Raw genomic sequence first — 17072 nt, forward strand, 5'->3', positions numbered from 1 at the left:
AGCTGTCTGCAAAGCTCAAAAGCTTTGGTGGGGATGAAGGGAGAAGAATGAGGAGCAAACTAAGCAGCAGAGACATTGCATTTGCTTTGTTTTCCTAATTAGGCTAAGTCCAGAATTCTATCCTAAACAAGTCAAGGAAAAAACTTCCAGTATACCTGGGAGCATGCTCTAAGCCCATAGAGTGGTCAGTATCATACCTGAGTCTGTCTTGTCAACAAGCATCATTCTAAACCTGAGATTTTTATGCAGCATTCAGCTCACCTATATCTTCCTTACATTTGCTTTCTAACATTAGCCAGATTTACTTTCCCTAATGACTGGCTTTTATTGCCTCATCTCTACATGTATTTACCCAGCTGCTATGTATTTGCTGGGTGAGCATGCATGTCACTTCATGTTTCAGAGGGCTTTTAACCCTCGCCTCTGGGCAGCCAGGATTTCCTGCTCCGCAGCAGCAGGAACAGAGCGAGACAGGAAATACTGCTGGCTGCTGCCACGGGCCAGGAGGGAGAAAGGTCAGCGGCTGTGTTTGGACCTTTCTCATTACTCCCAGATCCCCAGGCTCATGTCTAGTCAGGTGGCATTCATCAATGCCACTATCGATGACCAATTTATGAATGACTGAACTTATCAAATTGCCGTTTTATGGTTTCAGTATTTGCTGAACTTCGTTTGAGTACACAACATCAATGCCATTCATTGTCTTCAAACTGCTTTGAATATTATGTTGCTGAGCTTGCACTGTCTGGTGCAGGTATCCATGTGCTCAGTGTCTGTGATACCCATGGGAATAGAGCCAAGCCCTTCCAGCAGCCGGAAATTGGAGTTGCTTTATCAAGGCCTTGAGACCATCCACTTTATGTTTTACTTTGTAGAAGCATCCTGAAAGGTCAGCCGCATTAGGACAAGTCACATGATACTGAACTGCAAAGTTATGACAATCATTTGATATTCTTCAGCATTATAAAATATAGTTTCATTTTAAAATGTGTTTTTTAAACATTTTTCTCCTATTTCTTAATGTGATCTGAAGTTCTAGAAGCATCAGGTTAAGCTTTACATTATTACAGTCACATCATAGGGTTTTGTCCATCATCTTTTTGTATACCTACAACTCCACTGCAGTGATCAACGCTTCCATTTTACACTTTAGAAGGCTGCTATGATACTTTATAGCACTACAATAAATAAATAATTTGAAAGCTGTTACATCCCCATACTTTGGGACTCTGCATACTACCATTAAGGTAGCAATAGGCTGAACGCTTCTCAAATAGGAACATTATAGTGGAGTTTCTGAACAGTCAGTTGAAACAAATTTAGCTTTATTCTGAATCAAACTGAAAAAATCATGAAGTTTCCCATAAAAAGTTCAATGTTTTGTTGTTCCAAAGTGCACAAATTCATAAATGAAACATTTCACAGCATTTCAATAGAGGTACCTAATATTGCAGCTTGTATTGGTAAATATTGCAAGTAACAAGAAGATATAAAGCGTTATATCCCACATTTTTTGAGACTGAATTTATAATTTCAAGATGACAGCACTAGTATTTTCAATACTACAAACATTTTCAATAATCTCTTTGAACACCTCTGCTCTTGTGCACCATGGCAGACCGTAAAGCTGAACACTAGCAAAGCAACCACCTGCCTATTCTGGTCTCCATAAAGAGCCCAGGGAAAGCCATCAATTTATGTTAAAGGTAATGTGGAATTCAGAGTCAGTGTTGGGACTGCAATACTAGAAACAGTGAGCCTACAGTATTTACACAGCTACGAGTTTAGGTCCACTTTTTATAAAAGCTTACTGATTGTAAACAAAGGGAACACTGATGAGATCTGGTTGTCATCCTGAGACAAGCATATCATCATCTAAGATCTCCTTCAAATTGAGGCTATCTAGATATAAGTAAAAATACTGCATTTTTTATGCTGTTAAGAGAAGGGAAACAAATAAAATGCTTGACTGTCAGGTAGTTTTCTCCTTTTTCTGAACCAGCACACAAAAAATCTGGATAATACTGAATAACAGTTATACTTGTACAAATTAAACCACATCATTACTTCTCCTGTCCCCTGCGTGCTACAACTTCTGCAATTTCTGAATAATACTTGTTGAACAAACTGCATCAGCATTAGACAATTCAACAGCTCTTTCAACCAAGATGTAGTTTCAGCCATTTTAGCTTAAAGGGCATAAAGGCTTTATAGCAATATTGCAGAGAACTGAGAAAATACCTCTTCTGCTCACATGCAGTGCATTCTTGCACACAGCACTTTCAAGTAGACTCCAGGACCTGTAACAAGGAGTTTTTAAATGAGACATGTGTGCAACAGGAGGAAATGATATACCTGTTGCAATAGCTTAATACAACAGGTCTTTGAAATACGGGGAAACTAAAGGAAGACAAGGTACATCCCTATATTATACTGGGAGAACTGTCCAAGAGCAGTTGAACACTGTCCCCCTTGCTGCCCAAACAGGGAATACCGAGGAGATGGAATTTCTGAACTGAGTAGACTGGTGTTCAGGTATTGTTTTGCCCTTCCTTCGCTGATGCTCTTTCATTTTCCTATTTTCCTTTAAATGGGACAGAAAAGCAGAGCATCCATTAGCAAGCACTTACAAATTCAATCTTACTTCTCTCTGCAAGAGCCAAAGCCTTCCTAATAATTTTCCTTGGGTAAGAGTTCACTGGCAAATTAAAATGAACCAAAGATAAGTTAGTAGAATATATTTGTTTAGTTTCAGCACAAAACAACATAATTGTTTGGGCCCGTTTTCTTTTTATTAATAATATAAGGTTCTATAATCTCTTAACATTACAACTGAAGCTTTACAGTTAATCTCACACTAAAATGACAGACACTGTTTGGCTTTATTTGCAGAAAGTTAAATTACAACCTTGATAAACATACATTTCCAAGACTGAGAAGCAATTTGTGTTTTCTGGATTTCAGTGCTAGTGTATCCCTGCCTTTGAAACTGGTTTCAGTTAGTTAACATTGCTACGGAAGAACTATTTGACTTGGCCTCTGTTCACAGCTGTAAGGCAAAGATGACATCTCTAATTCAACCAATATACTTTAAGTCAAGAAGAGACACGTTCTTCTTTGACTAAGATTTAGACCTGGATCAATTTCTAACAGATTTTCCTCTTCCCCCTCAACAGATTTATAAATAAGTCTCCCTAATGTAAATACATTTGGTAGTCAAGCCATACTCACTCTGCACGTTTCCTCCTCCAAAGAGAAGCTGTTGTAACTGGAAGTCATGACAAGCTTAATTAAACCTGCTTGTAACGTGTATGGTCAAAATAGTCAAGCAAATTACAAAAGTGACGCATTATGCCAAAATACACTTCTGATCTGCATGGAACAAACTCTGAACAGGCTGCAGCTATGGGAAGAAGTCCTTAGAAATAAAGTAGAGAATACAGAAGGAAGAGTGGCGGAAGACTTCAGTGTTAGAGAAGGGAAGATTTCTTCTAAACGTGCAATGATCTTGTGTATCTAGGCCTTCTGAACTTATATTACACTTTATTTTCATTAGGAATTTAAATATGAAGTTAAAGACAGTCAGTAATACACACACTTCAGCTGCAGTTTCACTAAGTTCTGACCAGTTCATAAGAGAAAAATATTTATGAAAATAGCAATAGGGCAGCCATTAGAAAAATTGCCATTACATTTGTAGTTAATCTTTTCCTCAGAACTATCCAGTGACATTGCTTTGGGACCCTTATAGCCTGTTATTTCACCTTCCCATAGGACAACTGACAAGCAGTAAAAATCTTTACTGCATTTTAAATCACTTCAAGAGCCAGTGGCTATTTAAAGGTTAGAAATGAAGAGTATAAGGAGGCTTTGCCTTTGTAATTTCAATTCGGAAAAGGAATGGGGAAACCATAGTCGGAAAATTAAGAATTGGGAAGGATGTTGTAGATCTGTGTAGTGCTTTAAGCCAAAATCTTATGAGACTAATATTACTAAGCTATTACTACTTGCTTTAGTTTTTTCTGTGCTGTAATTCTGCAAAAAGGATTCACATACTTTCCTTCAAAACTGATTCTTCATAGTTAGACATATACTTTCATTGAGACACAAACACCCTTCATATTCACCAACTCCTAGGAAAGGTATCTGTTTCAGAGTGATACAAGTCACCAGCAGGATGTCAGCTGTGGCCACGCAGTCACCATCATGCAGCACGTGAGATGAGGAAGTACCCTGCATAAACACATACAGATTCACTTTGCTGAGACACCTTTGTGTACTTAGAAACACTTAACCAGTGCCAAGAGAAGCTTTCCTAAAACAAACTACACCTATTGTTTTGGTTGCTGCTGAAATACAAACTCTGGGGACCAAAATCAAAAAGACAAAAGAGTGGATTTTTATGTTGAAATGTTGTGAAACAAAGAACATTCAAAATAAATCAAGCTGTGTTGCAAATACCCCTTTAGCACTGTTTTAGGAGCTGTAGATCATAGAAACTTTTCCTTAAGTACCTCCACAGCACGCATTTTAAAGTGATGTTTTGAGTCTTCATGGGTTTTTTGATCACTTTATAGAACTGAAATCAATCTTTAAAGAAGTTCAAAGATGTCCGATATGCAGTATTTTTCAAGCATTTTATACTCTTTTTGGTATATTACCAAAACTGAGAGCTGATTAGACAGTATTCTTAGAATAGGTTAAAAACCAAAAATGCAATTTCATCTTTTTCTGCTCGTTAAGGGCACTACCAATACAAAAGGTGTCCAAAGTGACACTACAGAGCTGTGAAGCAGTTGGCTAGAGACAGTGTCCTCAAAGGATACTCTGTAATTTCTATCTGATGCAATCATATACATTAATTATCAAAAAGTTGGATAATTTACTTTAAGAAAAGAACCCACCTTACAAATGGATCATGAGTATTGACAAATACTATTAGTATGTTTTACTGATCAAGATTCAAGTTTCAATGTAAAAATGCTTACTCTCATACAATACTGATCAAGAAAATATTATTTTTTAAAATGGACAATTAAAATTGTGGCTACTGGTGAAGTTAAATTATTCATAAAAGCCATAGGAAACTGTATAAAACTAAAATGGGAAATCTCACTTTCAGGATGACAGTATGTTGTCAATGTAAGTGTTTTATTAAACTGTTGAGACTGTTTCAAAAGACAGTGCTGGGCAGTTTCATTTGAATAGCCAAAACTTTTTTTTACTGAAAAAGATATTTTGCATCTCTGCAAAACAAACAAAACAGGATCAAAACTCATACACACTAGGACTGAAGTACAGATGAAGGCAAAGTTTTGTTACAAATTTGTTTTCAACACAGTGAGAAATGTCCATTGTACAAAACTTAGTGACTGACCTACGATTAATTAAAATTATCCCAGCAATGCAAATACAACTCAGAACAGCCCAATTATTTAGGTTTTCCCAGTAGTGCTACGGTGGGAGACTGAGTTTTTAGAAGTAACCTGACTTACATTGTCTCTTTTGATCAAAGCCTACATTTGTACTTTAAGTGTTCTCTTGGTTACAAGTCTGTTACATGCTTCATCCTTCAGCACGCTGAAGTACTCCTGGGTGTTCTCTCATCTGTCTCCTAGCAGCTTTCCTTTAGCAAGGGGCTGGGTTGAGCAGCTGCTTCTGTAGAAAACACTGTTGTCAGTCTTTGTTCTCCTTGCAGGGGATGCTTTAGTATGGAACATCTGGCAGTATCCAGCATTGAAAATACTGTCAGCTGTGTTGCCTAACCAAACTTGGAAAACCAAACTTGGAAAACCAAATTTGCGCTTCCTGGTCGGTAATACATTTTGTGCCCAGTGGGTTAAGAGCATTGTAAGTAAAAATCCATAAACGTTAACAGTGATGTTTACATTTTATTGGGGGGAGCAGGAAGGGGGTGGCAAAACTCAAAGTTACTAGTTTGTAAAGTTTAGTCTATGTTATATTTGATTACTGGGATATCAATACAATGAAAGTGGAGGAATTTCAACAGTAATTTTGAAGAAGTTTTAGTACATCGTGTTGTGCAGGGCTTTATAAAAGATTTTTGTTTCCAAAGATGTTATTGGGGTCCACATATTCTTTAACAGATCTCAGCATTCCCAGGCCAACATCAGAGATGCTCTCCTTCATCCAGCGTTTCCGCAATTTGCCTACTGGAAAAACAAAAACAAAGTGTTTCAATATATGGCAGGATTCTAGGAGCCAATCAATCTTGTGACCATGAATGAATAAACACTGTGTGATAAATGCTTTTATTCAAAAATGAGGAATGTTTTGCTTTATTTGATTTATTGAGCCCACCAGACTATCAAGCTCATTAAGCTCAGCATACTCCCAGAGGAAGACTGTGTTCCATACTGTCTACTTTCTTTAGAAACGATGAAATTTAGATGAAGCTTAGGCTGAAATCCCATGTTCTTTTAAAATAGGGAATTGGTAGTAAGTTTTAAAATGAGCTTGGTGGATTTTTTTTTAAATAGAAAACTGAAGAGGAGATTACTAAAAAGCAGAACCCCACACCTCTTGACTGCTCTAAAGTGAAAACAACTCAGTGATCAAACAATTTTAAACTAGTATTGGTTAATATAGCAAAAATTGCTTTCTAAGGAGAGAAGGCTTAAAGCCTAGTTTTAAATCAACAAAATAAGGTATTTCATTCAAACACTTTTACCTGGGCTGGCAATTGTTCATACCATTACACAAGAGCTTAGTGTCCCATGTGAAAACAGATATTTACAACATATTCCAAATATGAAGCAAAGCTGGATCACCACCCACTTAAGAAATCTTTTCACTAGCTTCACAATAGTCCTCTTAAATGGCCAAGTGTTTACATACTAATTAACCCAGTCATCAACTCTGATTTAACAGATCATTCAAAATAAAGAACATTTTTTCATTAAACACACTATAGCATTTAACCTGACAGCCTGAAACACAATCCATTTGTCAGTATGATGTGATATAGTAAAGGCTTGAGAGACAGATGCTTTAAGAGTATCTGAAGCTCAATTCAAGCCATCTTTTGTGCCCTGTTCTCAGGGTAACCATCAAACTGTCATCAGAATAATAAATTACAGAGACACCTCCAGAGAACAGAATATATTTGTTTATACCTTAAGGAATATGAGCTAGTCACAGTGCCAACTGAAAAAGCAAATTACATGAGAAAGAATGAATTTTGCAGTTTGCTACAACACAATTATTAGCAGAATGCATGTCTAGAGCAAAGATCATAACTGAAGGACAAAAGAATGTGTCATGTGGTAAGAACTGTGGTTGTATTTTGCAGCCCAGGTCAAGAAAAAAATCCCCATCTGTAAATATACCATCACTACAATTTGACTGTCTGAGCAAGTTTATGTACTCGAATTTTATCTGGGGGTACTTAATACTACTACTACAAAAAAGAATCATGGATGCGGCTTGACCATCACCTCAGGTCACTCACACCAGCTCTTACACAAGCAGCTGAAGAACAGTCATTACCATTCTCAACTGTTATCTGTAATATAGCTTCAGTGAATGTGTCCTGTGGTTATGGATGTAATTGTCCTGAAAAGACTGCAAACAACTGCTCCAACAAGATGGAGCACATTAGAATCACAGCAGGATGCCCAACAGCTAGCATGCCTGCCTCTTTTACACCTCCAGTAATAATGCAATTCCACAAGGAACTGAACTACTGTCTGAGCAGCACCAAACAGTCGTTGCATATTTAATGAAGTCGCTCACCAAGTGCTGGAAAACAGAAGGTGCTTGGAGTGCATCATTAGTTCTGTCAAAGTGATAATTTACACATCTATCTTGTCAAATTTTCTATGGTTTATACTTTTGCAATAATAAATCTAACATACATTTGATTAGTGAACTGGAAAGAAAAAGAGCTGTACTATAGTTACCAAGTCCTTCGCAAACATGTTCAATGAAGAGCTTAACCCCTTGATAAAAATAGGTTGAACCCCTGCTCCTACTGTTCATATGAACAGGATATACACAGATTTTTCAGCCTCTCAAGTTTTCATATTGGAGTTTAAAAAAGTGTTGAAGCCATCTTATCCTTAGAACTCTAAGCTGGTCCTAAGCTGATTAAATGCAAAACAGATCAAATGAAGGAAAGGTTCTGTGCAAATGAGAGCATTGTTTAGAAAACCAATGTTTATATTTGTTTCACTTCACATTAGTGCTACCCCTTAAGTATTCTGTTCCTCCTCCGTAGGACAATCCAATTAGCTTCAAGGATGAGAAGGGAAAAGGAATAAGACAATGCCATAATAGTAAAAGATTTTACCGTAAAGGTAAGGATACTTACATGTGGCAAAGTTACTTAACTCCACTCCAAGCCTAGCCAAAGAACCACTTAACTTGGCCCAGTAAAAAAGTCTCAGCTAAGCCTGATCTTAACATGGACTACAGAAAACCACCTTTCCATTTCTAGCCTAGAGAATGTACATCTTCCAGGTTTAGGCCTAGATGATGCCATTTATATACAACTGACACGAGACAGTGCACAGAACCAGATTTTATCCAAGCATCTACCACTTATGGGTTCTCAGCCTGGTATACCTTTCTCAGTTGAAAACTGAGATGAAATTCACCTGATTCTATATGCTACATTTGAAAACGTTATTAATAATGTTCTCAGATCAGCATAACATTGTACAGTTAATTTGTAGTCACTTAAGTCACTAGTTGTCGGCTCCATTACACACAATTACACACAATCCTCACTGCCGCAACTGGAAACAAATACAGCCCTTCCTTCTTGCATCTTCCTGCTCTGAAGACACCTAATCTTGCATCTTAATTATTCAGGATGAAGCATGATAAAATTAGCTTTAGAATTTTACAGGTGGCAAGCGCCCTGTTCCCAAGGTGTGCTGAGCATCCTAATGCTTAAAACATTCACTGCTAGGGAGCCAAAAGTCTCCAGCCTGAAGCCCAGCCTGTTGCACAAACACCCTCGCATGAGAGAGTCTGCTTCACACAAAGTACTCCAGACCAGAAACCCAAGAAGCTTGTTCAGTAGCAACCCTCAGACCAACACCAGTTTTATTTTTGCAGTACTTTCAAGTTTTATCATTGTTACAGTTCATGTATAAACAAAAAACATGTGAGTTGGATAAGTAACTTTTTCCCAGTTCTGACACATGTGGGTCAAGCCCTTAGATGGTTTCATTAGAAAAGTTATCCATGCTTCCTTACAGTACCCTCAATCTTTTAGGGAATAAAACATACTTTGGTGAAGTGCAACCATACTCAGTGCTGCTCCTGTAGAACCCACCCTTTGAGGAAAAAAAAAAAAGAAAATCAAAGGGTGTGTTGGGGATTTTTTTTTTTGGTGGGGTTTTGTTTGGGTTTTTTGGGGATTTGTTTATTTCTTTTAGTTTTCCTACATAAACTTCCAGGAAATTGATACTATACCTAAACCTATGGAGCCTGGACTACATTAACTTTTCTTCTAATCAGTCTGTCTAGAAAGTAGAAGAAAATCAGTTCTATTATGTTAAGTGGCTAAATGGGGGTATTTTCAAACCCACAAGCTGAAAATTGTTTCCTTAAGTAACCAGTTTTAGTTAGAACGTTCCCTGTAGGAGAAATAATCTATCATTAATTTTTTGACACTGTTCCTTAGATTTACATGGGTGCTTAGCTTGGTAATACAGAAGGGATCAGGCCCAAATCCAGCCAGCTCCTTCCTGATGCTGTACCCCAAAGAGGTTATCGTATTTATACCCAGTCATACCTACTGATACATCCTCAGCTTGTTATTTTATGAAACAGGAATTCAAGAAAGCAAGATGTGTCACATCATATGGGTGGTTTCAGGGCCTGCCCCAAATGATTGGAAGAATCAATTTACGCAAGTTTAAACTTGTACCTACATTAAATTAGCATTTAAAAAGCAGCATTAGGAATGACAAGTTTCTAGAAGCTAACTGCAGCTCTAGCAACCCTTACTTACAGGGCTCGCATCTGAAGACACTCACTGGTCAAAAAAGCCGAAGGATCAAAGCTGTGTTCAAAGATGTGTACTGCCCCTAAGTGTAGGGCGTAGTCAAGGCAAGGTGAAAAGCATAATTAAGACTGTAGTATCTCATGTAGGAAACAAAGACAAGGAATACTACAACTAGGATAGCCAATTCCTGAATACCTTTCAAACACCTTTACCAAGTCACAAATTATGTCACAGCATTAGTTAAAAGGGACAAAAAGGCTTAAGAAACCACTTCCAATTCACACATTAAAAACTACTTTAAAGCCACTAAGAAGCTTTTCAGCAGTTTGTACACAACAAATGTAGTGAGAAACAGACCTACCACATTTAGACAAAACTGTCAGGATCATTTAAAAAAAAAAAATTCTGATAACCTGCTCTAAGGATCAATTTCTGTTGCACTGGAGAATGGCTGAATTCTTCCTGTGTAAGAAGAGCCTGTCTGATCAGCTGTATATTTTGGGTGTATTTTTATAGCAACAGATATGCCTCAGCTTCTTAAGTGTAAATTCCACTTCATTATGTAATCCAGAAACATTATAAAGTGTTAAATGCTAACTTTAAAGTAGGAAAACCATTCCTGTTGCTTACCAATTAGACTTAAATATTTAAAAGTCGAGTGAGAAAGACTTCCAAAAGAAAATACAATTTGATTAAAAGGATGAACTTAAGCTGCAATATCATAAAAATTATATTGTCTTACAAAAAAGAAGAATCCAGATATTCTACTCCAAAATAGATGTAATAGTTACACTGAAAGGATAAATTCACTATGTAGATGTTTATGTCTGGCTTTGCTACAGCTTCTCATGCCCATGAGACGCTTGCTGTACAAGGCTGGTATTGATACAGTTCTATTTGTTTGTTGAAAAGTTGTTTTTACATATTGCAAGACGGGATCTTTACTGTAATGCATCAACAAATTAAAGTTATTATTCTTACAAGTTTTAAGTCTCAAATGTCATCAGGAAGGGGGATCTTCTCACAGTATTGCTACCTTTAGTGAGTCTTGCCTAAAAGTTACAATACTTTTCATTAGCCTGAAGGAAGGGGAGGAGAGAAGAGACATTAAGATTAAAATAGAATCCAAAGTCTTATGAAGAGTAATTTCAGAAAAAGTATGATTTCAGGTCTCACTGTAGATCATAGCTATGTGTCTACCTGCAGTTAGTACTTCCCCAGATGTAATTTAGAGCTTTACACCTCTCAAACTGTCATATATGACCACTTCTTCACTCAAGGCATGTCTGAAGATTGACTTAAGCAGGCTTTGTATTTCCTATAGCCTCAAGTCCCAGACTACATCTGTTTTCTTTGATACAAAAAACCAGAGTTAAAATAGCTCCATTTATCACAGTGTGATTGTAGGCAGACAAACCAGTCAGTCTGTTTCCAGATACTGAAAACAATGATTATTAATCACAATTACAAGGCAAATACTAAAAGAAACTGCACCAGTATTTTCTTTTACCCCACACAATAAAACAGCCTTAGCAGCACTAAGAATGACAAGACCTGAAGGTCAGTAAAAAACCTGATACTGTTAGGCTAATTGTCAGCAGCACATCTACTACACACTGGAAAAATGGATCTTGAATATCACACACAATGAACTGCCAGACAAAAGAAAACCACTCAAAGCAGAAAATATTTATCAGTTTAAGAGGCAGTCATGCATACAACAGGAGCATTAAAAAGTCTAGAACTAAGTTTTCTGTATCTGTGGAGTCAGAAAGTTCATGTGTGCAAGGGTTTGAAAACGCTACATAATTGTTTTTCTCTTGTTCAACATATGCTGAAAGCAAGGTTTCATGTGGTGAGGGCAAATACATCCAAACATGTGACAAGCTCCAGCTGCATGCGAGTTAATGGATGAAATGCTAGTCACAGTAAAATGCAGCTGCCACAGCAGGGGAGAACACAATAGTACATCAAGGGGGTAATTCCACATCCCACGTGCAAGAATTGACCTGTCCACTATACCACCACAATAAAGATTCATCAGAGGACAATAAGAACATATTAAACAGAAATATTGAAACTGTTTTCACTCATGTTATCACCTACACATCTTTCAATATCCTGATATTGTTAAAGCAGAGTCCACTTAAGCTTCTATCACAAAGCTAGGTGCCTGAAAACAGCCCTAGCTAAAGGTTTCAAGTTCGGCAAGTCACCAACATCTTTTAAAAGCAGAGTTTCTGCCCTTCGCTCTTACACACACAGAGCTTTCTTAGAATTAAAAAAAATTATCTAGTTTTCAACCATTAGACTGCTACTTCACTCTTATTTCTGAGGCCAGACAATGCACCAGGAGAATAGAGACAAGAAATGTGTTAACCAGTTTAAAGCAGCTAGCTGCACAAATCAGACTGACTTCACAAGAAGTCCTCCTAATAGAGTTTACAGCATGATATAGGACGGATGCAAATTAGGCTATCTTAATATTTGGGAAAAGCATATGTAAAGCATTGTACATATGAATTATCACTTATACATGACATTGGTTCTTAATATTAAAGTAGAAAATAGCTTGCAGGGAGGCTACTAACTCAGGACAAGTAATTCTCCAACACTAAGAGAGGACACAATAATCAGAAACTAGCAGACAGCAAACCAGTAGTATCAATACTTAAATAACCATTATGCAACAGATGGTAGACCGTGACACAGCCCAGTGTCAAGTCACTAGCTCTTTCATGCAGATACTTCCCCCAAGTGCTCTGGAATTAGGGCTAACAGCATTCACCTAGCAACAAGGAACGCTGAACTGTCTTAAAACTGTGAAACTCTCATTTGAGGTCTTTGTAACTGAATACATCCCTGCACAAGGTTCAGTAGAGGTTGCTTGGAGACAAACTGTTCAATTATATTTTCAGGTTCTCAGACAGCCTGTGCATTTTCTGCAAAGGTTGGAAGCTGGTGTTCATAAACACACATTGTGTGACTTGGCACCAAGCAAATAAGGCCTAGGGACACCTCCCCTGCAAGTGTGGCAAACAGGTGAGAAGTTTCTAGAAAGAACACCAGGAGATTCCCACCCATCCACCCCAGTAATTTCAGGTAATGCCTATGAAATATTTTTCAAGGTGCTATTAGAAACTATTTCACATACTCATGAATATTTAGAAGTGTCAAAAGAGATTAATATTAGACTGAGAATATTACCTCCATGGTGATGTGACAGACTTCCTCCGTTGGCAAGTATTTCATCTCGAGCAGCCCTCTAAATTGGAAAGATAAGGTATTTATTTAACAGCAAATGCACAAGATGCTTTTTTTTAGTGAAATGCTTGCCATCATACTCATTTAAGCAGGTGTATGAAAAGTTTCAGAAGTAATTAGAGTAAGTAATACAGGTAAATGTTTTCATTCAAGTCTGCAGATAAACGTTAAGTGGGAATTTTCCAAATAAACATTAAAGCCAAGACATTTTTAATGTCATCTGTTATAACCAACCTATTATTTCAGAATGGAATATTCTGGATCACTTCCCCATTGACAAAACAAACAGTCTGGTGATTGGGATGATGAGCTGTAAGATGGTAAAGTGCCTACTGAAAAGGAAATTGCAATAAAGAAGTTTGAAAACTAGCTCTGCTATTTTCAAGATCCTTATTCAGACCAGAGTTTAGCCCCAGATCTCCAAGAATCTAGCTGAGGAAGTGAGGTACTTTATAACAGACAACTCTTTCATGGTTGAAGTTTGTAGCAGAAAACAAAATTTAGATGTTTATGTTACAAAATACCTCAACACTTTTAAACTCTAGAATTTTCTTTCCCATCCAGTGCTATGAACAGTTAGACAGCTTAGAAAGTTGTAACAAAGAAAGCTTTCTTCCTAAGCACAAGGACTAAATGTTGGGGGTTTTTTTGTTTGGTTTGTTTGGATTTTAATTAAAAAAAAACCCAACCAAACAAACCACCAAAACAAAACAAAACATACTTTCAGGAATAACATATATAATCATCCCTATGGAGTTAGATATTTTTTTCAGCCTGCCACAGAGTGCATATACTTGGTCAAACTCACTTTGTTAGGTTAAATTTCGCCACTTACAACGGAACACATGCATCCAGGTGATCACACTGCTAACTCACTCCAGTAAATGGTAATATCTAAGCATTAACAATGTTTCATTAAATAAGTACTCAAGTATTACATTCTCCATGTCCTAGATTCAACAGCACAGGAGCCTAAGAACTTGTAGATAAAACTATACATCTGCTTGCCAAGGTCAAGAGAAATTTCTACATAAGAAGCATGAGAAGAATGATACCTTAATTACAGACTATTTGTCCACAGTCCCATTAGCAACTTTCCTGTGCTAAAGCTTTAGCATATGAATCAAAAAGTGGCATGAAAGGTAGTTTGGCCATAGTCCTTCTATATTTAAGTATAACATCTTCAAGGTAATAACCTAGTTAGGGAAAACCAATATCATTAAGTATTATGTTTCACCAACCAAAGTGTAAAGGGGAGTGTTTTTGGTTAATGTCAAAGCAGCTTAGAACTGGTCAAACACAGCAGACTTAGACCAGCACTTATCTAGGCCTAAACAGAAATAATCACAGCAGTTAATTCTCTGAAATAGCGTGAGAAAGACCTTCACATTCATTATTCTCCACATGCAGCACTATTAACAAAACAGGATCTTGATAGTTTTATTGTGTATTTTAAAGAGAAACTGAGTATTAAGTGAAAGAAGTAGCTTTCTAAATAGAACTAGCCAAGTAGTCTTTCCCATGGATTTGGGTTTTGTGACTGATCGTTCCTGGATGGCAGAAACTAACTCCTATTGAAGCTTTCCTGTACTTTAGTCATGAGTGTTCATTTACCAGTGTCTAACAGTCACCTTGAAATCTTTCCTCAACTTGGTGCACTGTCAGTGCACACCTTCCCCAGCTGCTAACGATCAAGGCTTTATGAACAGGCTCTTGCACTCTTTCCTTGGCCAATGCAGCTTCTCCCCTTCCCCCTTAACTATCATTCTGACATACATTACCTCAATCTGTCCATAGACATGAATAGGATCACTAATTCCTCTGTAGTTAAAGGCAAAGTAGAAGTAGACACATGCACCTGCATCATAAGTCTGTGTCACCCTGTTGAAGAGAACTGCATTACAAACAAAGCTTTATGGTATTAAGCCAGCCACTATATGACATTACACAATTCATAAGGTTATTCCTTTTTTTAAAAAAAGATTCTACCCTTTTACATTAGTTTTACATTCTTTTTGCCCGTATTTCATGAGCAACTCAATGCTATGACTGAGTTGAAGCTCTTAAATGAGTCGTTACAACTGCCTCATGCATATAAGTAAGAATAAGTGTCAAGATTAATCAAGTGCCCCTTATCCCTTGAATTACTCACTCTTACATGTAATTCACATGCTGAGGTCAAGATCACTAGTGTTTGTGATATCCTTAATAGATGGACTTTAACTAGTAGCTAGCAAGTTTAGTGACTCTTCCTTAGTCCTCTCACTAATCAAGGATTCAAGAAAAATGATTAAGTTGTTTCATGGCTTACCTGCAGGTAGAAAGAGGAGCAAACTGAACACCCTTTTCTTTGCATTCTCTTACTATCCTTTCCTTTACATTCCTACAAAGGTCCAAAACTCTAACAGAAAACACATTAAAATACAAAACCTTAGTACATGATTTTATACAACTTTCTAAAAACACAACTTCAGCTTTGGCAAACTTTTTTTTAAAAAGTAAAATCTAACAAAACAGAAGACTGCCTTCTAGAATAAGTTTTAAATAGCTTCGATTTTGTTCTAAAACAGCTGTCCTCCTCAAAACTTCACTAGTATTGCTTTTTCTGTATTCCACCTCAACACCAAGCTCACTCTGAAGCACAGCACATAGTGAATGCTCTTTTCTGTAAAGACTAGGAGTCAAGTGTTCAACAGAAAACAGGTTACCCACTTCTGTACATCTTTACTTTCTCAGCAAAACAGCCTCTAATTTTTGGCAAAGTAGTGGACAAGTACAGCTCACTGTAGAAAGCTTGAAAATGCTAAGGCCTTGCATACTCTGCTGATATCCTACCTTTGCTATGCTGCAAGGCCAAAACTGGAGATACTCCAGCTGTGCAAGTTTGCCAGCTTGAAATGTTATAATTCTAATATGGCAACGAGCTACTAAACCTTGTCGTAAGCCATACTTGTTTATACTTGTTTTGCCTTTTTTTTCCTTCCAGGGCAGACCCAGGTGCATCCAAAGCGCTACAACTGACAGAAATCACTGTTTTTCAAACAAACATTTCATTAGTTATATACTCTCCCACAAAGGTCTGCAGGGCTGTACTACAAAATTTAGATTTTGAAGACATTTTACGCAGACTTAAAACTACTTTGCAGATTTACAAAAGTAAAACACAAGAGAAATTTTATCCATTTAGTGAAAAAGCAAGTACAGCTAAATATTTTATTCAACTATCCTCAACCTGTCAGGAACAAGGTAATTCCCTCATTTATGGAAAGTTACATAGTTCTTGTGAGTCAAAGCAGAAAAATATTTTGAAAGTCTTTGTTTTGAGGAAAATTTAAAATATTATTTCAAAAATTTTCTTAAATTCTAAAAGAGTCATTCTCTCCTGAAATGAGGGGGAAGCAAAACAAATTGACTAAGCAGTGAGATACTTCAAGATCTCTAAAGCTAAAGTAAGCAAATTTTGCTTTAAAATTGTCCTCAAATTTCTGGCATTAACAGGTGGTAATCTTCAAAACAGAAGCTGGAACTTAACACTGCCACTAAATTCAACTGCAAAGATACAGGCTTGCCAGCTTAAGTCATCCCACTTTGCACACTTTCCACTTTGCATTAAATACCATAAATCTTTGATTCAAATCACTTTAGATCCTGTGTAAGAGGTTTCTGGCTTACCAAATGGGCAGAAGCTTCCAAAATGATTTCCTATATTAAACTCTGTTGTGGTCAAGTGTTTCTCAACCATAGCTAAAAGATAAAATAAGCTTAGGAAGATTTGTCTTGGGCAAAAGTTATCTTTTCAGTTCTTTAATTTTTCCTGCATTACTAGGGA

The 17072-nt window shown here is 37.0% G+C and overlaps 1 protein-coding gene across 1 annotated transcript in view; it reads right to left on the minus strand.

Annotated features, from left to right (window-relative positions):
- Nucleotides 1–5596: 5596 nt before the first annotated feature.
- Nucleotides 5597–17072, minus strand: part of AGPS (alkylglycerone phosphate synthase) — a 39999-nt gene continuing 28523 nt past the window's right edge. Inside the window, exons 16-19 of the mRNA XM_010155274.1 lie at nucleotides 15555–15644; nucleotides 15025–15124; nucleotides 13187–13244; nucleotides 5597–6173 (exon numbers count right to left, since the gene is read on the minus strand). Coding sequence (XP_010153576.1) covers nucleotides 6052–6173; nucleotides 13187–13244; nucleotides 15025–15124; nucleotides 15555–15644 — 370 coding nt within the window. The 3' untranslated portion in view covers nucleotides 5597–6051. The remainder of the gene's footprint in view (nucleotides 6174–13186; nucleotides 13245–15024; nucleotides 15125–15554; nucleotides 15645–17072) is intronic.

The sequence above is a fragment of the Eurypyga helias genome, unplaced genomic scaffold (genome assembly GCF_000690775.1).
Source record: "Eurypyga helias isolate BGI_N326 unplaced genomic scaffold, ASM69077v1 scaffold13477, whole genome shotgun sequence".
NCBI lineage: Eukaryota > Metazoa > Chordata > Aves > Eurypygiformes > Eurypygidae > Eurypyga > Eurypyga helias.